The sequence below is a fragment of the Pteropus medius genome, unplaced genomic scaffold, assembly GCF_902729225.1.
Source record: "Pteropus medius unplaced genomic scaffold, Ma_sr-lr_union100, whole genome shotgun sequence".
Classification (NCBI taxonomy): Eukaryota; Metazoa; Chordata; class Mammalia; order Chiroptera; family Pteropodidae; genus Pteropus; species Pteropus medius.
The window spans coordinates 3,583,930-3,611,746 of NW_024346667.1; the positions used below are offsets into that span (position 1 = coordinate 3,583,930).

The window sequence follows — 27,817 nt, forward strand, 5'->3', positions numbered from 1 at the left end:
TTACAGTTGCCTCTAAAAATGATAAGTGGCAGCTTTTTCCCCCCTAGTATATAAAATAGTAAAGTTGCTTATGATTTAATTGAATAATGAAATAAAATATACGAGTTGAGTAGGTGGAATTCAGAGCCTGTTTCTAATTTGAGAGAATCACTCATTGGCCTTCAATTAGCTCTCTTCATTTTCATACTTCACAGTTCTGCTTTGCGTGACTCCATCAGGCTTTGCATGTTGGGGAGTTGGGGGTGGGGCGGCACTCTGTGTTGTAATGGACATCGAATTAAGAGTCAGAGACTATTGATCTAGTGACACTTAATTCTCTTGTACAACTCCTGTATGACTCTATCTCATGAGGCCTGTTTGTCTTAATTTTTAAAATGGAAATTGGTTTTATCATCTTGACTATCTTATGAGGTAGTTTCATTCATTTCTTTGTTCATTAGTCAACGTGAATGATGGTAGTTACTTCATTTAGTAAACATCTTTTGAACACCTATCATATGCCAGACGTTGTGCTGAGGGTTTAAAAAAATGAACAAAATGGTCCATTACCTCAAGATGCTTACAGATGTTAAAAAAGTATTATTAAACAACGTGTAGTTATAAGTGCAGTGATAGATGCATATTCAGGGTTTATCTGGAGGAGGGATATCTAACTTAAATGGATATGTAGGTGTCTGGGGAGAGTGGTGTCTGGGAAGGCTTCCTGGAGGAGGTCAGATGGAATAATGCATGCGAAAAGTCTTTGAAAACTCTAGAATACTTATATAAATGTTAGGTATTGTTGGTATTTTAATAATGATCTTTCGAGAGCATATTTATTCAACATTGAGAGATCAAGATATTTTTGAGAGCTCAGAGTCTGGAAATATAAAAAGACATTTTGTTTGTTTAAAAATGTAAAAGGCTCAATACAGAGTTCATGCATGAGACAACAGATTAGAGACCAATGAATAAATGTAGGCTAAATAGGATAAACTTTTACATTAAGCCTCAAGATTATCAGATTTCATAGCTCTAATTTAGAAATTTTTAAAAATTAAGTTTCTTTAATTACAGAAGCAGTAGAAGTTAGCTGTTAAATCAAATTAGATTAAATGAATAAGCATGTTGAGTCTCACAAGATGTTTGTCCATCTTGTGAGACTCAACATGTAACCTCTAAACTTTTCTCAGTCAGAGCTGCCACTCTATTCTGCACGTACATAAAATAATGTATTTTATTTGAGTTTTCATAGACAGAATTGGCTATTGTACTCTGTAGGGCTTAGTGTTCATCGAAAAAGTGTAAACACCAAATATGGTTGACCAAATAGTGAAATTTGTAGTATATTTTCGTAGTGTAGCAGAGTTTTAATACTTATTAGACATATAATGAAATGTGTGTCTGTGGCTTGTTTTCACTTAGGATATTGAGTCTTTGATGTCTGAGGGTAACAAATCTCGTACAGTTGCTGCAACCAACATGAATGAGGAGAGTAGTCGATCGCATGCGGTCTTCAAAATCACCCTCACACATACTTTGTATGATGTGAAGTCTGGGGTAGGTATTCAGATGCATGACTCTTTTTTTTAAGTGGGTCAGGATTTATCTTATTCCCTTCAGGTATTAGATGACTTAAAGCCCTAGTCAGACGTGTGCATCATTTAGGACACAGGACACGAAACAGAAGCCACTCTAGGTAAATAGAAGAAATTTAAGGAAGCGATTTGGGTGATTACAGAGTTGTTGGAATACCTGAGGAGGAGCGAGTTCTAGACTGAATCTCTAGTAATCACTCCCATAACAACACAGATCTTATGGACCAGGATGCTGTTACCTCTGATGCTACCATTTTGCCGTGAGCTCTAAGTTCCAGGCACACCCCATAGCTGTGATCCAGGACACAGGAGTTGGTGAAGCTGCCTCTTAGCACCTTGGAAGTTGGAGAGAGTATGCTATGACACTCTTGCAGAAAACCTCATCCTTCCACTATCCTGCTTGCTGGCAGAAAAACCCTAAAAGGGCAAAGGGACAGCCTCTGCTTTACTTCTGCTTTCTAAATCTTAAGCAAATGTATCTGATTGACAGAACCTAAGTCACATCCTGAACCCTGGCCTGCAAGGGAGCCTGAGAAATGTAGGATTTAGGCCTCCACCCTCTCCAGCTAAGGGAAGGTGGAACAGAAGTTATGCAAGCTCATGGTCCAAAGTCTCCCCCAAAGAGCATTTTTTTGCTTTTTGAACTATGATGGCTAATGATAAAAACTAATGTTAATACTCTAGCTGATTCCATGGAGATACTTTTGAAATATTATCTTCTGCTAAGCAACTAAGTATTACAAGGAATAAATTGCACTGGGGAAATAGTAGTATAAGATTGCTAGATTTATGTAATAATTTTTTGAATATTTGGTTTTGAAGCTTATAAGAGTAAGCAGAGCCAAAGATGTGTATGCTTCTACATACTGAAAACTTTTCTGTTGACTCATACATTTATGTTTCTTTCCAACTTTTTAAAAAATTGTTCATAGCAGCTTTATTCATAAGAAAATAACCAAAAGGTGGAAACAACCCAAATGTCTATCAATGTATAAATGAATAAACAAAATGTGGTATATACATACAATGGAATATTAAAAAAAATTTCCCCCCAGCTTTATTGAAGTATAATAGACAGTTAGTTACTCATATTTATATTGTATAACTTCAACGAGGTTTTTTTTTTTCAATTATAGTTGGCATACAATAATAAATTAATTTTTATTATATAGCATAGTGATTAGAGATCTATATAACTCACGAAGTGGTCATCCACTAAATCAGGTACCCCTTTTCCCTCTTATATATTTTTTACAACATTTTGACTATTTTCCTTATGCTATACTTTATATCTCTATGACTATTTCATATTTATTCATTTGTACTTCTTAATCCCTTTTCCCTTGTTCAATGCCCCCCACAACCCTCCCTCCTGTCTAGTAGCCCTCAAAATATTCGCTGTATCTATGAGTTTGTTTTCATTTTATTGTTGTTGTTTATTTTGATTTTTAGATTCCACATGTACATGAAATCATGTGATATTTGTCTTTCTCTACCTTACTGACTTCATTCAGCACAATAGCCTCTCGGTCCACAGGCAATATCTTCTTCCATCCCTTTCCTTTTAGTCTGTGTGTGTCTTTTAATCTGAAGTGAGTCTCTCGTAGGCAGCATATGTAGGGGTCTTGTTTTCTTATTCATTCCAGCTTCCCTATCTTTTGGTTGGAGCACTTAATTTTAACTCTTTTCCATTTGACATACTTGTTGATAAAGATGTAGTTATTACCATTCTTTATTCATGATTTTGATACATGTTTTTTCTTCTTAAAGAAGTCTCTTCAACAGTTCCTGCAATACTGGCTTGGTGTTGATGAGATCCTTTAGCTTATTTTTGTCTGGGAAGCTCTTTATCTGTCCTTTGCCCGAAAATGATAGCTTTGCTGAATAAAGTATTTTCCGTTGTATGCTTCTAACTCTTAATATAAACTTTTGCATATTTTATTTTGATGCCTACCCCTAGAGAATCAATTTTCAAATACCAGAAGCTAAAATAATCACCCTGGCAAAGTGTTATATTTTGGCAAGATTTTCGTTTGCTGAAAGCATGTTTTTCTTCTTTTACCATCACAGCAAGATTAGTGCAACAACAAAAAGTTCTTTGTCTCTTATTTCCTTTTCTGCATAAAACAAAAAACATACTGAAGACTTTTAACCAAATGTACTTTTGATCTGGGAAGCTGAATGTCTTTTTGTTAGCAACATGTTTATTTATAGAAATAAATGTATATTTTAAAAGAAAGTTTTAAAAAATGATTCATTCTATAGATTTTGTCATTAGTTTCCCACATTTCTTATATAGCTGCTGAAGTATAAAATACGTTACATGTGTAATTTGATATAGAACATTGCTGATAAAGGAAAATATCTCTCTAGGTAATATCTTAACTAGAAAAATATGTAAATTTAATAACTGGAATTATGAAATAGGGGAATTTATGAATAATATGAAAAATTTTAGAAAGTATTGAGTCTTTGAGGAATTATACTCTATAAAAGATTAATATTTTTTTACATCAGTAAGATTGCAAATAATTTTTCCTTAGAATTATTGGTAAAAATTTCTGAAATTTTAAGCATAGTTTCAAATTATATTAAAATTTATATCTTAGAAGTGATTTTGTATACTTCCCTATGAAAATTTTATTGAGTTTCCTTCAAAATGTCCCGTTTTGGGAGGCACCTTTTTTCTGAGATAATTTCACTTTGGATTAGTAGAGGTGTTTGTACAATTTTGTATCTACTACTAGATTGTACAGTTTTCTTATTCCGTTTTATAGCAACACAAACTCATTTTAAAATAACATTAAATAACTCTTTAATAAAGGATTTTGATACTAAATGCATTCTGTAGAGACAGTATCACTTTTTGAATTCTTTATCTGCGTATTAGCATTTATCAATTTACTTTCTAGACATCTGGAGAGAAAGTGGGCAAACTGAGCTTGGTCGATTTAGCCGGCAGCGAGCGAGCGACAAAAACTGGAGCTGCCGGTGACAGGTTGAAGGAGGGGAGCAACATCAACAAGTACGTTTCTCAGAAGCTTACTTTTATTGCTTTATCGATTTAATAGCCAAATAGAGGACCTTCTGTGGTTCTTAAAAGAATAAGATGCTCGACTGATTAAGGCTGTAATGAATAAATAATTTAGAATTTTTTCAGATGTATATTTTTTTATGGTTTGAGCCTATTTTATGATTTGGTGAGATGTCTGATGGGGTTAAAGAGCACAGACTCGGTCAAGGCAGAGGTTTCTCAAGAGCGGCCTTATTGAGATTTGGGGCCTGGTAATTCTTTGTCTCCAGGCATGATCCTGTGTATTGCAGGATGCTTAGCGGCATCCTTGGCCCCTGCCCACTAGGAGGCAGTAGTATCTACCACCTCTCTCCCAGACCCCAGTTGCGATAACCCAGATTACCTCTAGGCATTGCCAGCTGCTCCCTGAGGTGGACACAGGAACCTCCAGTTGAGAACCGCTGGTCAAAGCTATAGAAAAGGACAAAGATCATTGGTTTATCAGAGTCTAGCTGTTGATCTTGACATGGGTGTCCCTGAACAAACAACAACGTGGGTACTAACCACATCGGGCTTTCCCTTTACGACTCCTGTGGTGCTTATTTATTTCAAGAAGCTAGAACTTTACGAAGTTTCTTCCTCAGACTTTCCACAGAAAGTTTTGTTCACCAATTCATTCATATGGTTATATTTTCTACCTCAAGCTAAATTGTCAGCTCCTGTGGGCAGGAATCTTTTCTATTCTCATGGCTTCCAGAAGGATACATAGTGAGATAACGAGTCATCAGTAATCAACTGGAGATCATAGAACACCATCCAGATGCTGTGCTGTTATCTTGACTCAAAGGTCACATTTTTATTTACAAAAGTGAAAAAAATAACTGAGCTAAGCCATTTTATTGCTTATGGTAGTATTAGAGGGATATCAGCCTTTAGAGCGTACGTGTTTTTAAACAGCTGCAAAACGCTGACAGCAGTGCTGTTCTCATGCAGGTACAAAGGCATCTTGATGCTCAGTCTTTGTGCTAAGACATGATATTTGATATACTCAGTTTTTTATGATTATTACGGTTTGTTGCACCATGCAGGTCCCTCACAACCCTCGGTCTGGTTATCTCAGCCCTAGCAGACCAGAGTGCTGGCAAAAACAAGAATAAATTTGTTCCTTATCGTGATTCAGTTCTCACTTGGCTGCTCAAAGTAAGTTATTTTTTCCCTTCCTGTCATATTCTTGGTGGTTGGTAACAAGAAGAATAAAGAGTAGAATATTAATCCCTCCCAATTATCATTTCTTCCATCAGTGTTCAAATTGATAATCATTAGGCTCTTATTTGATAATCATAATTCTAATTGATTAAGTATAGGTTTCTTCTTGATTGACCAGAACCTGGAAGCAGTGGGAGTTTTAGGCGCATCGAATTGCACAATTGCCTCTGAGATTTTGGGGAAAAGAAAATGGACCCAGTGCTAATTTGATAGCTGAGTTAGTCATAGAAAACGAGTTCTCAGTGTCTGACAGACTCAGCTGGGCTACCCTCTTTCTCACAGACTCCTTTTGTTTGACATTTTGGACCCTGTTTTTCTGTATAACTTCAAGACTACTCATGATCATTTTAATTTGCTTTCAGCTTTTTAAAGCTGTTAAGGATACAGAGTAGATCACAATCACTTCTTGGTTGAATCGTTGTGAATGAAAGAAGTGGAAATGAGAAAGAGAAAAAAAACTGTACGAAGTGCTGCAGGGAGAACAAATGTAAGACGCTCCTTGCCCTCTGATTGCTCAGAGTCCAGTTAAGGGAGACACGATATGTACACAGAATGTTACAGCGTGAGTTAGTGATTCCGTGAGAGAGATAGTAATGACATGTAACAAGCGTTCTGGTGAAAGAAAGACTGTTCCCAGGTTTCCTCCAGTCTTCAAGTTCCCTCTATCTAGTCTTGGTGAATTGGATATTGGTCTGGGAGTTAGAGGATATAAAATCTAGTGACAGTTTAATTCCAACCTGTAACAAAATTTTTCTACTCTTTTTTTTTATTTTATTTCTTTAAAATGGAGAAGTAATTTTATGAGTCCTTTTTTTCTCATTGGTCAAGAATGTATTGAACACCTGTTACTCACTGTACTAGGGGTTGAGAATATAAAGGTGAGTTAAACACAGGTCTCCAAGTAGTATAGTAGAGGACACAACTTTGACTTGGTCCATGACATGTTTAGAGAACTGGATAAAGGGAGTAGGATTTTCTTCTAGTTCCTACACCCTCTCAAAGGGTTACTAGTATTTCACTTCACTTTCTAAAACTCTTCACAACATTTGAATATGCTTTATTAAGTACACTTTGCCACATTAGAAAATCAGGTAGATGAGTTCCTTTGGCCAAAATGCAGTAAAATTGAAATTTAAAACAAGAAGATAAACAAAATTTGATAATTAAAAGTACTTCTAATAACTCGAATTAAAGAGATATTATAAACCATTTCTCTACTAAGGAAACAATTGTACTGGTCTTCTGTGTTAATAACCTTGAAATCTCATTTGTTTAATTTTCAGAAGAAATCTCAACAAGACACTTATTTCTTCCTCAAACTTTCCACAGAAACATTTCCCGATCATTCATGATTATTCCCTGGATTTAAAAAACTGAACACTCATTGTCCTGTTGTTTCAGTGTTGCTACTTTAGTCTGTTTAAATCAACAATAGGATATATCTTTTGTTAACTTACTTGACATAGTTAAGATGGCCTAAGTAATTATTCAGTGGCCATTCGTAGGCTGATGGCTAGGAGAATTTGTTTTAGGAAAATCTGGTACCATGCTAAGTGCTTCACATACATCATCTCATTTACTCCTCGGAAGGTGAATGGTGGTGTTTCTCATTTACAAATGAGGCAATGGAGGCAGAAACAAGATTGGAATCCAGGGTGGCTTCGCTGCCATCTTCTTTTGCCTGGGCTGTGCTCTTATCAAAGGTTACTTTTCATTAGAAGGAGAAGCACTTGACTTACCAAACATTGATAGACACTTGAAAATATTTGAACTTGAAGAACAAAACTAAACACTTCTTTAAAAAGCTCACTTTATCTTCCGTTTAGTAAAAATAGGTCATAATTTTACAATTACTTCTAAGTATTAATTCTTAGGCTAAAAAAATGAATATTTTCTTTGACTTTTGTCATTAAAAAAAAACACATGGCATTCTTTATCATGTTTGACTTTTGCAGCAAGATTATAAGTAGGGCAATTTTGCAAAACGTATTTCAGGGTTTAAACAGTTTTCCCAAAGGCCTCTCTGAATCCAAATATAGGCAAATCATTCTCCTTTGAAGTGGCTTTTATTTCTCTTAGTTTTCCTACTTTAGTTCTTAGTCTAACTCTCACTGATCCTTTTTCGACTTGATATAATTCTGATTATATCAGAATTTTTCCAACATAACTTTCATTGAACTCATAAAATTGCTCATTTTTTATAAACTTTGCAATATTTTAAAAAGTTTTTTTGCTTTGTATTTGCATTATAATTATGTTGTGCTCTTGATATTTATAACATCTGAGAGTTGGAGAAACTTTGATATTCTTGGTGAGGCATCGATGTGAGCACTCTTCTCTCCGAGGGCTGAATGGTTACGCACTTGGTCAGTGGTCAGTAAGGGACCATTTTGTATTAGGATGATCTTTGCTTCTCTGTGTAACCTTCTAAATATGGGTCTCTTAACATCATCACATAACTTCTGATAATGAATGCTCCAATAATGATTCTCTCAAAATCATCTACTTTTTCTCATTCTCATTGCCATTTGCCTAATGAAGACGACTTTCATCTCTTGCCTGGATGATGGAAACCTCTCCCTCAAGCTTTCTTAGTCCATTCCATTCTTTACAGTCGGGTTGCAATAGCTTTCTGAATCAGTACTCTTCTTAAATTTTAATCTCTTCAGTAACCTTCCAGAAGCCCTTACGATAAAGTCCAAATTCATTAATAACTTGTGATTTACTAGGCCCTGGGTAATCTGTTCCCTTCCTACTTCTCATTGATCATCTTTTGCTCTTGATATTATCAGTTCTAGTTAAGTGACTTCTGGCTAAGTGACTTACTCTTAACTTTGTTTGGAACATTCTTCCTCTTCTCTTCAATTTCTCTCCTACGTTCCTCCCCATCCCCTTAACCTGGGTGATGATAATTCACGTTAAGGTCTCAAATGTCACTTTCTCTGGGAGTCTTTCCTAACCTTTCAAGACTGGGCTTTCTGCTCTTTCTCTGTTTTCCCAGAGTCTATTGTATTTATCCCTACTTTAGTTCTTATTATATAGTATTTGCTCACCAGCATCGCCCCTGCCCTCTAGATGATAAACTTCATGAAGTATTGAACGAATGAATAATTTCAGCTCTGCTCTGAGCTAGCATTATGACCTCTGGTAAGTCTGTCAGTCTTTCCGGGTCTCAATTGCTCATCTGTAAAATGAAATAATTTGATTAAATGGCTTCAAAGAGTTCTTTCAGTTTTAAGAAATTCTGATTTCCAAAATTAAATTTCTTCCCTATGCGCATTTAATTGGCAGTTGCTACATTAGAAACAAAGCTCAACTGATTTGCCTAATTAAACAATTAAAAAGTAACAAGAAGCTTTATACTTTCTCCTTGAATGAATGCCAGGTCTTTTGTTGCCATTTCCTTTTTGCTAATGGCCTGAGGTCATTTTTGCATATAAGCGTATTGTTGTTGCTCATGCACAAGGGCTTTTAAAATGTCAAGCATTTTTTGTTTGCCAGGTTTCCTTTTCTCAGCACAAATTGAAGCACAATGTGCATGCTTTTCTCCTTTGGTACTTATTGTCACATATCCCCTTTTACCCAGTAGCATTTGCTGTTCCTGTGGGCTAATAGAATGCAGTGAATCTTGAAGGGCAGCGCTCAGCCACGGTGTTTGTTAGTGAACTGAATTGCAATCTGAGATGTAATTCCTCTGATCTTTATATATGACATTGGAATTTCATTAATGTGTATGGGATCCTTCTTGACATTTTTCTGGAAGTTGCCAAAGCTGGTCACCAACAATGTGAGATCAGTGTCTAGAAGTGAAGAGTGAAACAGGCTTCACAGAAATCACTTTGCTTCCTAAAGTCCAGATTATTTGTATTTCTTTCCATGCATTAACGTGTATTTTCTTCAAAGATATATTATCTTAGTTGTGTTTTCTGTGGAAAACCAAATTTTCAGTAATGGATGAATAAGCGGACATATCATCTGTGATTATATCACTGTTGGGAATACTTATGGAACTATTTTGTTTCTGGCACTAGGACAAAATAATTTGAGAAGGTGTCAGGACACTTATTCCTCAGGTCTGAACTCTGAATTGCCAGGTGTTATTTCGTTACTGTGTTATCGTGGGTGGCTATTGAAGAGCGGAAATCATGGGGTTGAAGGCAGAACACAACTGGACTAGGTTCTGGGTCTTTTTTTATCAGTAAAATAGGCTATAAAGAATCCAAAATTCGCAAAAGACTGAGGACTAAGTAAAGTCTATACACAAAGAGTGTGTAAATCACAGATTGCTCGAACAAATTTTCAATATATTGATATTGGGAAAACTTTATCTCTTCAAAAGTAAGAATTTTATATTGGTTAATGCTGCCCAAAAGTAGTGTTGACTTTTGTGTGATCTAATGAATTCCTCATTAGTGGATTGTTTGAATATTCTCTCCAATCTTCAGAATCTAAAATTCAGTGATATTCTGTTACTGACAGAGGGTACTTAATCTGTTCTTTTGGGTAATTCTTCTCACCCTAGGATGGTATATTAGTGCATTAGTAGTTATCTATTGGTATGTACTAGATTGTCCATAAATCATAACAGCAGGATGCAACAATCATTTATTATCTCTCAGTTTTTATGGGTCAGGATTGTGGGTGAGGCCTAACTGAGTAGTTCTGTCTGCCATGTCTCAATGTGACTGCAATCAAAGTGTCATGTGGGGCCGCAGTCATTGCAAGGCTTGACCGGGGTCACATCTGCTCACCTAACTGGTTATTGGCAGGCTTCAGAAGACCTGTTCCCAAACTCACCCCTGTGGTCCTTTCAAAGGGCCACCTCACCTCATGGCAGCAGTTATCCCCAGAATGAGAGAAAGTGCCCATGACAGAAGCTACAATCTTTTTATAATCTAATTTCAGAAGGGACATGGTATCATATCTGCTATATTCTATTCCTTAGAGGCAAATCAACAAGTCCCGCCCACACTCAAGGGACGGGGGTGATACAGGGGCAGGACTGCCAGGTGGGCATCGTTGGGCGCCGTCTTAGAGGCTGCCTGCCACAGCTGTGGTATGGTGCACTGGGTTGGGGCGGACTGGACTTGCAATCTAGTTTTGTAATTCCGAGTTATGTCTAGTTATTTTTAATATTCTTAAGCAAAAGTAGTTTTTTTGAATTTGCTAGAGCTTGTTCTAAAGTTCATTTCTTACCAGTTTTAGTATAATGAAGATGAGTTTTTTTCAGCACCCTTGTCTACACTGTAGAAATGGTTGTGTAAAACATGAAGCCAGTTTTAGTAGTTTTTGTAGTGCTATCAGAGGGAATAATATGAAGTACCTTCAGTGTAGCTTTTGTTTTATAAGACTGGAATTGCATCTTTTTATGGTACAATTATGTTTTTAAAAAATTTACAAGGTGCTTGATAGCTTATAACAACACTTTCTGAGCCATTATTTAGGCTTCTCAGAGATTCCAAATACCTGGCTTATGGAGTAGACTGTAAGTAATCACTCTTTGATCAAATAGCAAATAATAGCACAGTCATTCAATTCCTCCAAGGGAGATTTTGTAAGCATTAGAGAAATCATTCTCTTTTATTCTGATTAGTCTGCTAACTTATATCATGTTGTGTGTTAATAGAGGACAAATTAACTTAGAATTAATTTTTATTAAACTAAAATAAATGTAGACTTCACTGTATTTCCCTGTCCTTTCTCAAAAACCAAAATTTCTTTTTTGCAGAAAAGTAGCTTGGGAGAAAAGAAAGAGCGTGGGACTGGTAATCAGCATTCCTGTATTTTAGTCCTGACTTTGTCTTTAAATATACCTTTGATCTTGGGAGTTTATCTTACCATTTCCGACTTCAGCTTTCTCATATAATGCTTTCTTCTAACTTTAAAGTGCCTCCCAATTTCTCTTCTCCTCTAGGATAGTCTTGGGGGTAACAGCAAGACAGCCATGGTAGCAACTGTGAGTCCGGCAGCTGATAACTATGACGAAACCCTTTCAACTCTGCGGTATGCAGATCGCGCCAAGAACATCGTGAACCATGCTGTGGTGAATGAGGATCCTAACGCACGAATTATCCGGGATCTCCGGGAAGAAGTGGAAAAACTCCGAGAGCAGCTAACCAAAGCAGAGGTAGAAGGCACGGCCGAGTGATGCGTTATGGGTCTAGGAAAATCTAGTAAAGCTAGAACTTGAATTTTCTGCCCCTTAGCCATGAGTGATGAGTACTTCACCCAGAATTTGTGAATTTCCTATAGGAAGAGAAATTTGAGATGGGTAATGGATAAAGGAAGACAGATTGTCAGTTGAAATTTAGAAAGTTTTTACAGGTGTTTAAGGTTTCAATAGGAGGAGAGAATAAAGGGAATTGAGAGAATGTTTCCACAGTATAGGCAGCTGACAGGCGAGAAGAGGCATAGTAGAGTAAGAGAGAGAAAGAGAGATGCTTGGAACAAAGTGTATATAATTTAATTTTAGTGTAGAAAATGGTGGAGAGTGGGTATAGACTAATCGGAAGAAGATTTTTGTTTTCTCATTTGTTCACTGGTTGAGGTCAGAATGGAAATCTTAAGGAAGTCTTTCACACCTTAATCTAGTTTTTCCGTTTTGTGAGTTGTTTGTAGAAAACATTTTATAGCAGAAATACTCATCTGTTTTTTGGTACTCTATCTCCACGATAGGTATTTATATTTCATTGCTAAATATGAAACCTACACAATCTAACCTACAACCAAATGCTCCTCCTCTTGTCAAAAGAGGAATAAAATAATAGATTCAGGATCCCTGCTTTAATTAACATTTCTCCCCCCACAGTTTCTTAGCACTGTGGGACTCTTTCCTGGGGCTGAGACCATAGCCTTCTTCTTTGTCATAAACCATTTGCTGGTGATTAATCAGTAAAATACATGGTCAAAACAATTATCTTGATTGTTTTTTTGCCTGTAGAGTTTTATACTATTTATACAATTATAGAAATAATTTTACAATTCATCAAAATTCTTTGAAATTTTGCTTCTGTGTTCCAGGTATTAAATTTGTACATGTTGCAAACCATCCAGTTTGCAACATGTACAAATTTAGTCCATATGTAGTTGAATAAAATACCTGAAGTCATCAATAAAGACTAGAATGAATCATGTATATGAGTCTAGGCATATGTCCTATTGGGATTTAAAAAATAACCCCTTGATAGCTTGAACTATCTCCTTATCTCGTAATTAGAGATCTTTACAATAACAGTAGGTTGGAGGAACAGGAAAGAGTGAGTCTTCCTTTCAAACCCACCTTGGATAACTGGATGAGTTTGTGGGACCCGCTTAGTCGGGTTGCTGAGCGTTGGTGACAGTTATGTCTTAGGTAGATCAGAGACCTCAGTGAGCCGTACAGCTGAGAGGAGGCAGATTGTTACTTTTGCCCTTCTGGATTGATCTGATTCTTTTTTCAGGGCATTATACAAACATTTCATGGAATAAACATTTACTTACAGGCAATGAAATCTCCCGAGCTAAAAGACCGGCTGGAAGAATCAGAGAAGCTAATCCAGGAAATGACTGTGACCTGGGAGGAGAAATTAAGGAAAACTGAGGAGATTGCCCAGGTTTGTGCTTCCCGATTGAAGAGAGAAACTTCGTGGTGGTGTGTGCAGTGCAACTCCAATAGTATTTCTGGTTCTTTGATTTTTAGCTTCGAAGATGGCAAATCTAACACCATTAATAAGTATATAGATCCAATACTTCATATTTTACTGTACAGAGTTACTTTGAAGGATAAAGACATAATTACAATTAATTGTTCATTATGTCAGAAATAATTTTGAAGGGTCATGAAATTTTTTTTAATGAAATAACTACTTTGTAGTCTCTGGCTCTGAACATCCAATTCTGTTAAGCGCTTTAAAGACCTAAGGAACTTAGCCAAACCACAAAATTATTAGTAGTAGATATTAGGTTATGAGATTCTGACTTCCATGTCACAACTCAGTAAAAATAATGTGAAATACCTAAATTTGAGGTGACTGTCTCTCATTTTTAGAACACAATATAATTGAGTTGTGAAATCTTAGGGTGAGAACATTAGCATTTGGAGAGATTCTTTAAGTGTCCAGCTGCCTACGTAATGAAAGACTTAATGCTGTAGCTTTCCAGTTAGATGGTTTGCTCAGCTTGTTCTAGAAAGATGTGACTGGATGTGATTGGATGGCTTTGATAGTAGTTGCTTAACAGATCTTTCTTTCATTTCTGCTCATTGGCCTTAGTTTGTTCTTCCAAAGCTAAGAGAATAAGTGTCCCGCTTGTATGTAACAACTAATAATAATAATAACCAATATTTATTGGATACACATGTATTGGGCCCTATGCTAAGCACGTTTAAATACAGTATTTTATTTAAGCCTTCCAATAGCCCTATGAGACTCTTATTACCCAGGTATTTGAAGTCACTTCTGCCTCTTCCTCTTCTTTTCTAAAGTTAAAAATATCTAGTGTTTTCAACTGTTCCCTGTATTAGTGAATATGTGGAACTTGCTACTTATTTTCTCATCCAGTAGATTCCATTTTTAATTGTGCTTTGCAGAACCAGTCTCTACATTAGATGTTGTAAGACAGCACTACTATTATGTAGCATAAAGTGGATGTTACATTTACATTAGTGCAGACTAGGATTTAAGTCTATTTTAAAACTTTATTATTATAGTCAATTTCATAGTTGATAAGAGAAGAGTATACTCACATGTACCCATCATCCAGTTTCCTTAAAGATCAACATATGACCAGTCTTGTTTTATCTGTAAACCTGCACTGAGTTTTTTAAAGCCTATCCTTCACACTTCAAAGAGAATATACGAGTGTATAAACTTGCTCATTACATATTTCATTTCTTGTTTTTCATAAATTATAAGTCATTCTAATAGTTGTCCAATTTGGAATTAATTTGTAAGAACCTTTTGGAGCTACTCCAAAGATAAAGAATTGACTTTGAAGGCTCTTGTTCTTGGGTGGCTTTGCTAATACAAAGCAGGGTAGGTCTAAGTCAGATTGCAGTCCTAGTGAATCTTATCTTTAGCATCTTTCGTTACCTAACTGTTCTTACCCTTTCTCTTATGTCCCTTTTGGGGACTATGCCTGATTTTATCCAGCATCTCCCTTAATGCCTTATCTTTCCCAGCCCCCATGCTTCCGTGCTGCTGAGCTCTCTTCTCCTCTCTCATTGGGAAAGACCTGGCTTGTTTACTATTACCCATCCGCTTTCCAGAATAGGCTACGTTTCCCAAAATGTATTTCTGTCAATATAGCCAGAAATGGTTAAGTCTTCTGGGGAAAAAAAAAAAAGGTTCATGGTCAGATAACTTTGGAGAGTATCTAGGTGAACTAAGTTAAATGCATTTCTTTTTTGAAGGACTTTGCACTTTATTTTTGGGGTCAGTTCCAAGTCATGCAGGCTCCCCATAGGTCCTCTGTGCTCTGCGACGTCTTCCTTTAGTAGGCCACCCCCAGGGGTCATCCTGGCCCTGAATTCCTATGGAAACTATCTATACCCTTTTGACCTTCAATTTATGCAATACTTTACTATTGTTCAATTTTTCGTGTATAGGTTTATTACTCAGTGACTATAAGATTCTCAAGAAAAAAGGCTGTATTTTTTTGTTTTTTAAGTGTATGCTCAGAAATATTTCCAAATAAACAAGCATAACTTGTTGACTAACACCATATCTACAATACCAAATTGTCTCTTATTTTCATCTTTTCTGTTCTCATTAAGAAATGCACACTTAAGAAATGCATATCAAAACCTTGACATAGATTAAGGGTTGGCAAATATGCCCTTAGGCATAATCCAGTCTGCCATTTTAAGTCTTTTTATGAGAATTAATAGAGTCATAATAAGAGTATAAATAGGAGAAAATATTGTGTTACAAAAGTAGTATTTACTTATAGAAAATATAGAAAGACTATTACAAAGAAAATTTAAATTAACTAGGATCTAATCATCCGAAAAAACTGTTAATATCTTTGAGCATTTTTTTAGGTTTTTTAGTGCATAAATTGATATATTAATTTATAACCTACATTTTTCATTTAATATTAGTTTATGAGCTAGTTTACAAAAAAGACATTTTTATAGAGAAATGTTTCTTCTTATTGAAATCATTCTTTAATTATCTATCAAGGTTGCTATGTAAGAAAACCTTCCCTAAGGAGGTATTAGACAAAATATGTCAGAATTGTTTTCCTCATGTTAGGAACATGATTCTCTATTAAGGATAACCATTTCTTAGAACTGAGTGCTGAAAATCTAATGTCTAGTGCTAAAATACTTGAAACTTCTGGAAAAAACCAGTAATGTTTTTCGTTAGAAGAGAGACTTGATTCAAATACCCAAAACCAAAATATCCCCTTCTCTACTTTTGTAATAATATACTTCTAGGTGCAGTGTATTGACTGGATTGTAGTGGCCATATGAATTAGGATGATATCCTTAGATATAGCAAAATTCTGTGGCTGTAATTTAATTATACTACAAATTTATTGTGTGCCCCTTGTTAAATGACTCAGTGTGCCTTGCCTTTCCCCAAAATCAAAGGTTCTTGATGGCTGTAACTCATTACTACTTGCTCTTTATACATAGTCAGACACCCTGTTGCCCCAATCCATATACCTTAATCACAGGGCATTGGCTGTAGGATTCATATATATCCCCCTCTATGTATACATTCATATATTGTGTGGAATCAGAGACAGTAGGCACCTTCTTTAAGGTTTGTATCCTTATGAAAATAGTACTTGAAAGCATATACAAGTTTTATTTTGATAAATTTATAAGACCAACATTTTGAGTGCTCACTGTGTCTTATGCATTGTGCTAATTGCTAGGAGTACACAATAAATAGACAGGATCCTCATAGAGAAATGGCCAAGTAAACAGTTACCAAGTGAGAGAACAAGTATGCTTCAGATAGAAAAGCCAGGTGTAAAATCTCTTAAACTAAAGAGAGCATTCTTGACACCCTCAACCATCTGGAAGATGTTCCACATAACTGAAGTACAGGCTTTAAGAGTAGGAGTGACAGATGTAAAGATAGGGAGTGAATGGGCCAGATCAAAGGGCCTTGTGGACTTTGTTTATCCTGGCTGGGGAGTCACTGAAGATATCAAGCAGGAGAATGTATTGAAAACTTGGCTTTTCACCAATATCACAGTTGAGTAAAACACTTAATTTGCTCTTATATACAGAATTAAATTCAAAAGATGAGTTCAAGATATTAGATATTTTCAAGAATGAAACTTGAGAACTCAGTAGTACACTTGGTTGCTATTTGTAATGACTTTATTTTTCCAAATAAAAATGTTTTAATTAACAAAATAAAATAACATTATATAGTTTGGAAAGAGAAAAAATGCAATAATCTATAATACCATGTCCTAAGTGAATGTATTTGAATTATAAAGTTATTCAATGATTACTCTAACATAAGAAGACCTTTTGTATCTCAACTGCTTTAGTAGCTGCAGAATTAACACTTCTTTTCATTTACAGGAGCGACAGAAACAACTTGAGAGTCTTGGAATATCCCTTCAATCTTCTGGAATTAAAGTTGGGGATGATAAATGTTTCCTTGTTAATCTGAATGCTGATCCCGCTCTGAATGAACTTCTGGTTTACTATTTAAAGGTGAGATAATAGGCCTTCCTAATGTCTCCTGGCACGAAATGAAACAATGCTTCACAGCATTTTTCAGAAAACCTGGTGAACTATGTTTATTCACAAATAATGAATTAACAGATTATTTTTATTTGAATAAGCTGGAATGTAGAAAAATCTTTGGTTTCTGGAATAGTTTTCCTTTTTAGTTTTTGATTGATGTTATTCAACTTAGTAATATAAAAAATGATATTCTTACATTTCTAACAAATTAAGTAGTTTAGTAATTATTTAATAGTAGCTACTGGGAAGTTAAGTAGATAACTTTAAAGCTTAAAGAATGACTTTCAAAATTAAATGATTCATTAGTAACTAAAGCTTTTGTGATTTATATGAAGCACCCCTTTTTGTAAGTGCTTCATTAGCTTATAGGGAGTTAAGTAGGTGACTTTAAAGCTTAAAGGATATTAGAATAGGACTTAAATATTCTGCCCCTTTTGTTTGTCAGAACTATGAATTCTTTTTCTTTCTGATGTGGTGATTTCAGATTGGAACACACAAACACATACACCCAACAAGAAAAAACCTAATTCATATCTGTTCCTTAACTGAAAACTTAAACAAAGAAACTATTTAAAGACTTTTGGAGAATAGTCAGAATATTTCTGGTCATCTTGTATGGAGGTGTTGGGATTCTGTTTCAGACTGTGTGGTCAATTCTGTTTTGGCAGAATTTGAGGCAGTGTTGATTTCTTCACTGCCCAGCCTAACCCCATGATAAGAGTATATTCATGACCAAGCACATTCAAAAGGATGATCTCAGTCAAAGAACAGTTTCTGCTTCAGTAAAGTGATACCACGATGTGGGTTGGAGGAATTTGGAGACCGAGCATTTTTTATTTCTTTGCTTTCAAAATCTCAAATCAGTTTAGATGCTGGGCAGATGACATCACATTTCTGGGTGACTTTAGACATCCCATCTGTAAAACGAGGGTACTAGATTCAAATATCTCTAACATTCTTTCTAGTTCCATGTTGTATGGTTCTCTTCCAGAAATCTTTCATTTATTTGTTTTGTCTAGAACTGGCAAGGTATGGTGGCCAAACCATAGATAGAACATAGCTCACAAGATAATTTTGCACCTAATTTGTATGCACAGCAGTCCTTTCTTTGCATGGTTCTGATATACACAAATTCCAGTGATGTTGACACTGCCGCCATTCATGAGATTCTGGATACTCAGCCAGAGGAATAGAGTGAAGGTGAATTTACGATGTAAATAATGAAAGTGGTTGTAATGATAAGAATAAAGATGTCTGAAGGGAGTGACATCAGAAAACACTCAGACAAGAAATGCTCAGATATATTTTGCAACATCGAAAGCACAAAGGATAAAATGATAGAAGCTTGGAAAGGAGTATGACAGTTTGCCAAGGCATGGGAAATATGCTCGCTCCATAGTGTAAGCTACGTGCCGAGAAGAAGGCAGCACGCACTGTTCAGACAACTCTGGATGAGCTTTTCACAAAGAAATAAAATGCGTTAGGTTTCAGTGTTTCTAATTAATACCAGTAATAAATAATTCTAGTAATACTAGTTTTACTATTTTTTAAATTTCTCTACATAGTATAATAATAGGAGAATTCTTAATGTTATTACAGGCATTTTTAAAAGTCAGAGAATAATTGCAATTTTTCCCAGTGATTATTAAGATCTCCTTGCCCAATTATTTTTAATATCCCACACTCTCGTGCAAAGTGAGGTCTGCCTGGAATTTTCCGAGGAAAACTTGGAGATTCTTTCCAACACAAGCCAAACTTCTAGAGGGAAGAGCTGCTCCCTTCACCTTAAAAACATTACGGTAGTAACATACGTTTTTTTTTTCTAAAAAGTTTTACATAAACATATTAGAAAAGGGATTGGGATGGGAGATTAGTGCCCAAATTCCAACACCCAGAGATGACCACAGTTAATATTTAATATTTTTATCTGTCCTCTGGATCTGTCCCTGTATGTATATGTATAGATTTATACTGATACATATTTTTTAACTACAGAAATGGGATTATAGTATGGATATACATACCTTGAGGATTGAATTGGATACCATAGGATAGTTCTAGATTCTAGCTCTTTGTTTCCTTGGAAACACCACTGCAATATATTTGAGCGAAGAAACCCCAGAAAAGGAGAAAATGAAAATACCAGAGGGGAATAGGCCTTTTTAATGAGGTTGATATCCTTAAAGAGATGGGAAGAATTAGAACCCAGATCATAATTAGAAGGGTCACTGGCAAAGAAGAGGAGAGAATCGTTTTCTGTTGCATCTGGAGAGAAAGCTAAGGGAAATGATGGTTCACTTATTCTTCTTTTATATTTATTTAATGCCTTCGTGTGCCAGTCCTGTGTTAAGTGATTGGATTACAGTGAGGAGCAGGTCAGGTCGTTCTCTGCTCTCATGGAGTTTCCATGCTAGCTCTGGAGATAACAGTAACCTCACGAACAGTCAGTACTATGTAAGGAATTCAAATATGAGAGTGATAGGCTGGCTATTTCTGATGGTCAGTTCAGGATACACCTCTCTGAGGATGCACCCTTAAAAGCTGAGATAGAAATGATATGAAACTGCCAGTGTCAAGATCAGAAGAACATTTCAGATAGAAATAGCCAGTGTGCTCAAAGAACAGATAGGAGGCCAACGTGGCCAAATCTTGCTCTAGGAGAAAGAGCGGGAGGAGCTAGCATAAGAGGTAGGTGGGGCCAGGTTACAGAGGGTTTTATAAGCTTAGGTAAGAATTTGGACTTCATTAGATGGTCAAAGGGAAGCTACTAGAGGGTTTTAAATAGGGAGAATCTCATGATCAGCTATTGTGGAAGTGGAGGGGAGTGAGGAGAAGCAGAAGGGGAAAAATAGAAGGCTTTTGTATTCACCCAGGCAAGAGACTGGGATGTGATAGTAGAAGTGAGAAAAATGAGATGGTTTTGATATGTTTTGGAAGAAGAGTCCGTAAGGATTTCTGATTGACATGGTCCTAGGGGTAGGCTGGTACGGGGTTGAGAGGACTCGAAGACAGCATCTGAGCTTTTAAGTGGACTCAGTGGGTGGTTGTAGTACCATTATTGTTAGGAAAGAGAATAGGTGGGCGGGGGGTGGGAGCAAAAGTTCTAGTTTGGCCCTTTCACTTTGAAATATCTTTAGACATCTAAGTTGATCCAAGTAAGCAAGAAGTGATGATGACTGAAACTAGGTATAGTAGCAGAGGTGCGAAAATAACGGAACCAAAGTCTGTAGTTTTGAGTTGGTGATATGGCTTATGTGTGGACACTACTTAAAGCCCTTGGAACTGGATGAGATTGTCGTGGAGGAGTGAGCAACCTGCTCCCACAGACTAAATCTAGCTTCCTGCCTGTTTTTATATAGCCTGGGAGCTAAGAATGGTTTTAATATTTCTTAAATGGTTAAAAAAAGTCAAACGAATCTGTATTTCAGACACGTGAAAATTATATGAAGTTCAAACTTCACTATTCATAAATAAAGTTTTATTGGAAAGTGTACACACTTGTTCATTTGTGTATGTCTGGCTGGTTTTGTACTACAAGGGCAGAGTTAAGTAGTTCCATGTGACTCACAAAGCCTAAAATATTTCCTATCTGGCCCCTGATCTAGGTGTGTAAAAGGAGAAGGTGGCCTAGGGACACATCCAGGTCATGTCAACATTTAATCATGGACAGGCAGTCAAATGTTGAAGCTCAAAAGAGGGAACTCAATTTTATTGTCAATTTTCTCAGTTACCTGCAAAAAAGTGAGGCTGGTGATTGGGGCTAAAAGAATTGAGTAATTGGGGGTCTACAGTAAGAAGAACACATCTCTTATATCTTTCATGAGGTTTAGAGAGACCATGTGATTCATAAAATAATTTTAGTCTTTTCAAACTCTTTATATTTGAATAGCATTTTATCTCTGTAGTTAACTCATCTCAATTGAGATCAGGTAAGTAATGTACAACTTAAGTAACTAGTTTTCAGACCAATATTTTTGGTACATCATTGTCATATGTCTCATGCTCTGAGAGTAGTATGGAATATTTGGAATGAACATTGCTGTGGAAAATAATGAATATAGTTTAGACATTAATGTAAAACTATAATTTTAGGTTCAAAAGGTATAACTCAACTCAGTGCATTATTCCTTATAAGGAAATAAAAAGTGTAGAATGATTTTCAGAAAAAGACAGAAATTCCCCCTACTACTCCATTTATTTTAAAAATCTCTTAGCTAAGATAATGGATCAGTGTAAGAGGCTCAGAGTAGATGATTTTAGTTTCTGTGCACGTAAGAATACAATATTAATCAGTGAATTCGATTCCTTTGTAGGAACATACATTGATAGGTTCAGCAAATTCCCAAGATATCCAACTATGTGGAATGGGAATTCTTCCTGAACATTGTATTATAGACATCACACCAGAAGGCCAGGTTATGCTGACTCCTCAAAAGAACACCAGGTAATGTACTTTAATTAGTGTTAATGTCACAACAATTTTTAAGAGGAAGAAAGTACACTATTTGCAGATGGTGTATAGGACTTTTAGCCTTTCTTTACTTTTAAGTTCACTTAATGAAGATACCCAGTTAGTTACCAAGTCCTTTAAATGAACTTTTAAATATCTCTTAAACCCATCTCTTCCTCTTCATACCCACCACCTCAGCCTTATTTAAATAAGGCCCTCATCAGATCTTGACTAGAATCCCTGCTAGCATCCTAATCTGTTTTCTGGTCCACTTGCTGTATCACTAGATGACTTTCTACTATTTTTGATACAAAATTCCTTATTTTTTTCCTCCTATTCCTCTGCATCTGCTATTCCTTTGACAAGCTAACTCCTGTTTGATCTTCAAGGTTAAACTGTCATTATCTACTTTGAGGAATTCCCTGTTTGGTCTAAATTAAGAGCCCCTGGTATATATTCCCAGTGCACTTTATGTTTCCCATTATGTTAACCTTTTGTATTGTATTCTTCTGTGCTGTTAACCTTTATTAACACATTTGACCGTGAGCTCCTTTATAAAGGATCTCTCTTTCTTCATTCTGTATCCTTAGCATGTAATAGACTAGGATATAGGTGCTCAATAAGTAATGAATGAATGAAGAGGTACAACATTATTAAATTGTTTATTGGTGTGTTTTCTTAAGCTATAAAGTGTTATTGCCCTATTCCATAACTGTCTACACTGTTTTGGGTGATGATTAAAATAAACTTATACTGATCTTCCGAATGTTGATACATTTCATTATATGATTTCAAAAAATCATTAATATCATCACTAATTTCATCTATAATGTCTAAATATTGAGAAACGTTCAAGTGTATGGTGAAGGATATAAGTGAAAAAGAAAAAGAGCAGAAGCTGGCCCGGCACGCTCAGCCAGGGCATGCTATTCTCCTGTTAAATAATCTCACAGAATACAGCCTCAGGCAAGGATACTCTGAGGCCATGATAAAATAAGGCAGAGCAGGCCACATAATAATTTCGTTTCAGCACAGACGAAAACCAAGGTCACAATGCCACATACCAAAATACCAAATGCCTTTTCCTGGCTGACTGACTCCTTCACCAATTACAACTCTATCCTCATGCTAGTCTCCCCTCTATAGGTAAGGTTTTTGAACTACCCAATCACAGAATTACTCCTGCTTCCTGACAGCATATAGAGGACCACTTCCTTAGATCTGCTCCCAAATCAGCTACAGTCCAAATCCTGCAACAGCTCCTCCCAGCACCCTCTTTCTGAGACGCCCCAGGCTTATGGCGTATCTTCTCCCTCTGTGTGAGTAGTAAACCCAACTTGCTCAACTGCAGGAATGTCTCTGTGGTCTTTGGTTGGAGGACATTGACACAAGTTTTCCAAAACTCTCATTTTTCACTTGAAAGCTTGAAATTTACAGTTGGCAACAAATACTGTCAATTGTTTTCCTTGAAGCGATGGGCTGGCTTTGTTCATTTTCAAGAAAATGTCTCCCAGAAAACCATTTCGTATATGTCTTTTGCTGAAACAGTCATCCTACTTTGGTTTGTGTTAACATATTTTTTTGCGTACTTCTCAATTTGACATGTTTAAAAAGTTGTGTACTCAAGGGTCAAGATTTAATACAAGTAATAATTTTTACTGCTTCATCAAGGGTACTCACAAACGAAACATTTTTTAGATTGTGAGTGTGTGGTAGTGACCTCTAGTGAAGTTCGCCGCTATGGCCTTGATGTGTGTTAAAACACCAGCAGTTTTACTCATTGCCAACACAAATGTCGATGTAGTGAAAAAAGGCAGGATAGGCGTTAAAAAAATAGCTTCATCTTGAGTACCCAACACAGACCACACTTTGAGAATTATTGTTATATCCCTGTTTTTATTTACTAATCATGGCTTAACTGCTGTGTTTACCATAAATTAAATTCCTCATTGTATTTAAGGAATTTGTGTCATAAAGGCTAAGATCCACTAATTTTAGTAGGTCCCTTCTTCTCATAACTTTTTGTTTATAGAGCTCATGCTTTGAATAAATAGACTATAGGAGTATAAAGACCGAGTACTTCTGGTGTTTAAAAAACCCGCATAATAAGTGAAATCTATAGAGAGAGTAAGGTTTTGTGTGTATGCATTTATATAAAAAATAACTAGCAATATAAAGCTGGGCAAGTGCTCTAGGGTTTTAAAGAAACTAAGATACTATAAGCCGGAGTGATGAGAAGCCTTTTCATAGGAAGTGGAAACCAAACTGGGCTTTGAGAGCTGAGTAAGATTTGGGGGGCATGGAGAGGAATAGGAACCCTATTTCAGGTTGTGGGACTGGTGTAAACCTGGCTTTGGAGGAAGAGTCAGTCATGCGTAGTGGACAAAACATTTTTTTTTTGCTGGAGTTGAGAATTCACTAGAAGAGGGAAAGGAGGACATAAAGAGGTTTCCTTTCGTGGGGCCAGTAATGTCAAGTTAAAGAACTTGACTTTCATCCTGTGTCTAAGCAGACGAGTCACTCACCAGGAGAGAGGCATGATGACAGTGGTAATCCAAGGATATAAATTTCATAGTGGTATGCATGATTTTCTGTTTATTTCTTGCCCCTCCAAATTCTTCCTTTGATATCCTTCTACCTACCATTTCTTCTGGTGAACTCCATTGTCAAGATAAGCAGTTAAGTAGACCTAATAAATCTTCTACGTATTAATAGGATATGGACATTTTTCTATGCTGAAGTCAGTTACAAAAGAATTTAACATAGGTCTCATTTCTTACTTCTGTTATCTGTAGATATTTTTAGAGTCTAGTTGGTTGATTGACTCTTTTTATCCATGAGATTGGACATACTCAGTTGTAAGGTATATTGCTACCATCTTTTTATTATTGGTCGTAATGGCTCCATGTTTACTCCTTAATATGTTATATGACAAATTTAAAACTTTGAAAAATAGAGGGTAATAATTTGTTTATATTTAATACCATAAGCATTTAGGTAAATCAGCAAAGAAGTAAATGTAAATAATAAAATTCACCAAGGTTTTATTTGTGAAAATTCTTTTTTTTTTTTTTCCTAGTAACTAGATCTGTGTAGTATTGGAAAATTAAAGAAGACATGGTAATCATCGTTTACATGTTTGGCCTTTTCTCCCACAGAACATTCGTGAATGGCTCTTCTGTATCCAGTCCTACACAGCTACACCACGGGGACAGGGTGTTATGGGGAAACAACCACTTCTTCAGGTATGACACTATTCATGGCTCTTTCAGAGGGAGAGATTATTGGAGATTCTGAAATATAAGAATATATATTGAAAAGTAAATTTAACTCCATAAAAATTATGCATTGTTTTGTGTACATTTATTTATTTACTATATATGTATTTATTCACTATATATATATATATATATATATATATATATATATATGTTTGTTCACTATATGGTTTAAGCCCAAGGATCATGTGAACAATAAACTCAGGAAAAATACTTAGTTTACATACATATTTTTTTCTTTTTATTTCTCAGTGGAAGATAATTGTTTTGCCATCTGGCATAAGAATTCATTAATTCTTTTTCTGACATCTTATTTTTTTATTTGTTCTTTTTTTTTAATTGGAAAAGTAGCAGTCTTAGTTTCATTATCCGTAAGATAAGGTTTGTATTTCATTTAGCAATGCTTTTTGTTGCAGATAATGACAAATTTGACTATAGTGGCTTAAATAGTCTATTTCTCTAACAAAATAAGAAATCTGAAGGAAAGTGGTTGTTGGCATTGGCTGAGCCCCCGAAAAATGTCATGGCGGAAGTCTTGTCATTGTCTTGGCATTTCCCTGTGATCTAAAGGTGGCCATGCCACTCCAGAAGTCTTCACAGAGTCCCCAGCAACCTTCCTCTTACGTCTTATTTGCTAGAATTTGCCTCTTAGCAGAGAAGGAGGCTGAGAAAGAAAGTGTCTGACCTGGGACTGCACACATTGTATCCCATACAAAATTGGCATTGTGTTGGCAAGGAAAGGCGGGCTGGACAGTGTATAAAATTAAAGTCCTGGTTTACTCCTCTTCCTGTCATTGGTCACTGTGCTTCAGATATCAACTGATTTTTCTTATAGCTCATGGAGATCCTTTGCTCGTAGGCCAGTTGATATTTTGATTATTGATGGAAGGATAGAGGAATACAAAGTGTGTGGAAAATATTTTTTATTTTTCCCTTCTCTTGCTAAATCAAGTATAAATTTCTTGGCTTAGTATTCAAAGCCTTCATTGTTTGGTTATGTTGTTCTTTCCAGCATTGTCCCTTACAACTTCTGCTATAAAAATTTTGTGTATCCCTCTGTTGTTTCATTAATAACTTCTCCAGAGACTGTGAGTGTCCATTTCCACATCTTTTCTCATGCTCTTCCCTCTACACTATGCCCTGTTTTATTCTTATTCTTTAAGGCTCAGCTCAAATAACTTCCCCTTCCATTATTATTTCATTCTCAAGTGGTCCTCAGCTTTTCTTTAACACCTAGCTTGTAACAGTCATGTGGCCTTGTTTTACATACTGTCATAATTATTCGTGCATGTGTGTCTTTCATTTCTGCTGCTAGAGTAAAAACTTTCTGAATACCGTAATTGCCTTATACTTACATGGCATCCTCATTGGCATCTAGCAAATACCATTATTTAATAAATGACATGAATGAGTGCATATCTTTTTTAAAAAAAACAAAATATTCTTTTTTTCCCCAAGATTGAATTTGCCTAAAAAGAGAAAGAAAACAGATCGAGAGGATGAGGAACAAGATACCTCCATGAAGAATGATACCAGTTCTGAGCAGCTGGATGTAGATGGAGACTCCTCAAGTGAGGTGTCCAGTGAAATCAACTTCAATTATGAATATGCACAGATGGAGGTGACCATGAAGGCTCTGAGCAATAATGGTGAGCGAATCTGTCGTGCCTTTTAGAATCTTAAAGTTGGTCGAGAGTTAAAAGTATTTATGACAGATCTTTCAGATGTTAACAAAAATCTTTAGGTTGTTCTCTGAACTCTATTCTTTTGGGTCTTTGGCTTTAATTTATTGTATTTTTACAAACTTACATTCCTTCTGCCTTGATATACAGATCACTGCAAACTTTTTTCTCATTGATAGAATTTCTCAGGTTTGAAACTTTGCTACCACTGGTTCATTATTTGTTGTAGTGGATTTCTGGAGCATTAACCATGTCTTAGGTTTTGTGTGGAATATATAATAGACCTACTTTTTCTGTATGGAAGACAGTTTAGCATATGTCTGGCAGACTAGATAATACAAGTAATTGGGAGTAAGGAAGACTAAGTTTACTCCAAACTGTGTTTAAGAATCTTATTTTACTTGGATGACAAACAACAATATAGAATAACATTTGGAGTATATTGTGTTGTATAGTTACCTTTTGTTCATTATTTACCTTTTTATAAAAAATCTTGTTCAGATCCAATGCAGTCAATATTGAACAGCCTAGAACAACAGCACGAAGAAGAAAAACGGTCTGCATTAGAGCGCCAGAGGCTTATGTATGAACATGAACTGGACCAGCTACGAAGAAGGCTGTCTCCTGAGAAACAAAACTGTCGGAGTGTGGACAGGTTCTCTTTCCACTCACCCAGCGCTCAACAGCGCCTGAGACAGTGGGCCGAAGAGAGGTAGGTGGTGCCTGGGGCCTTTATTCCATGCATAGCATATGCTCATCACCTTTAATCCGCCTAGGTAAGACACAGAGTAGAAAAATCTAGACATTACTTTAAAAAGAATTATATTGAAAGAGTGGTACAGCTATGAACCACTTG

The 27,817-nt window shown here is 36.0% G+C and overlaps 1 protein-coding gene across 7 annotated transcripts in view; it reads left to right on the forward strand.

Annotated features, from left to right (window-relative positions):
* The window catches only part of KIF13B (kinesin family member 13B), a 167,371-nt gene that overhangs the window by 61,456 nt on the left and 78,098 nt on the right, over positions 1-27,817 (forward strand). For 6 of the 7 annotated variants that reach the window (XM_039875850.1, XM_039875853.1, XM_039875855.1 and 3 more), the window contains exons 8-17: positions 1,405-1,539; positions 4,490-4,602; positions 5,679-5,790; positions 11,771-11,983; positions 13,338-13,448; positions 17,384-17,518; positions 21,865-21,995; positions 25,160-25,246; positions 26,738-26,928; positions 27,463-27,673. In XM_039875850.1, the coding sequence (XP_039731784.1) occupies positions 1,405-1,539; positions 4,490-4,602; positions 5,679-5,790; positions 11,771-11,983; positions 13,338-13,448; positions 17,384-17,518; positions 21,865-21,995; positions 25,160-25,246; positions 26,738-26,928; positions 27,463-27,673 (1,439 nt within the window). The remainder of the gene's footprint in view (positions 1-1,404; positions 1,540-4,489; positions 4,603-5,678; positions 5,791-11,770; positions 11,984-13,337; positions 13,449-17,383; positions 17,519-21,864; positions 21,996-25,159; positions 25,247-26,737; positions 26,929-27,462; positions 27,674-27,817) is intronic. The other variant, XM_039875856.1, reaches the window with a different exon arrangement.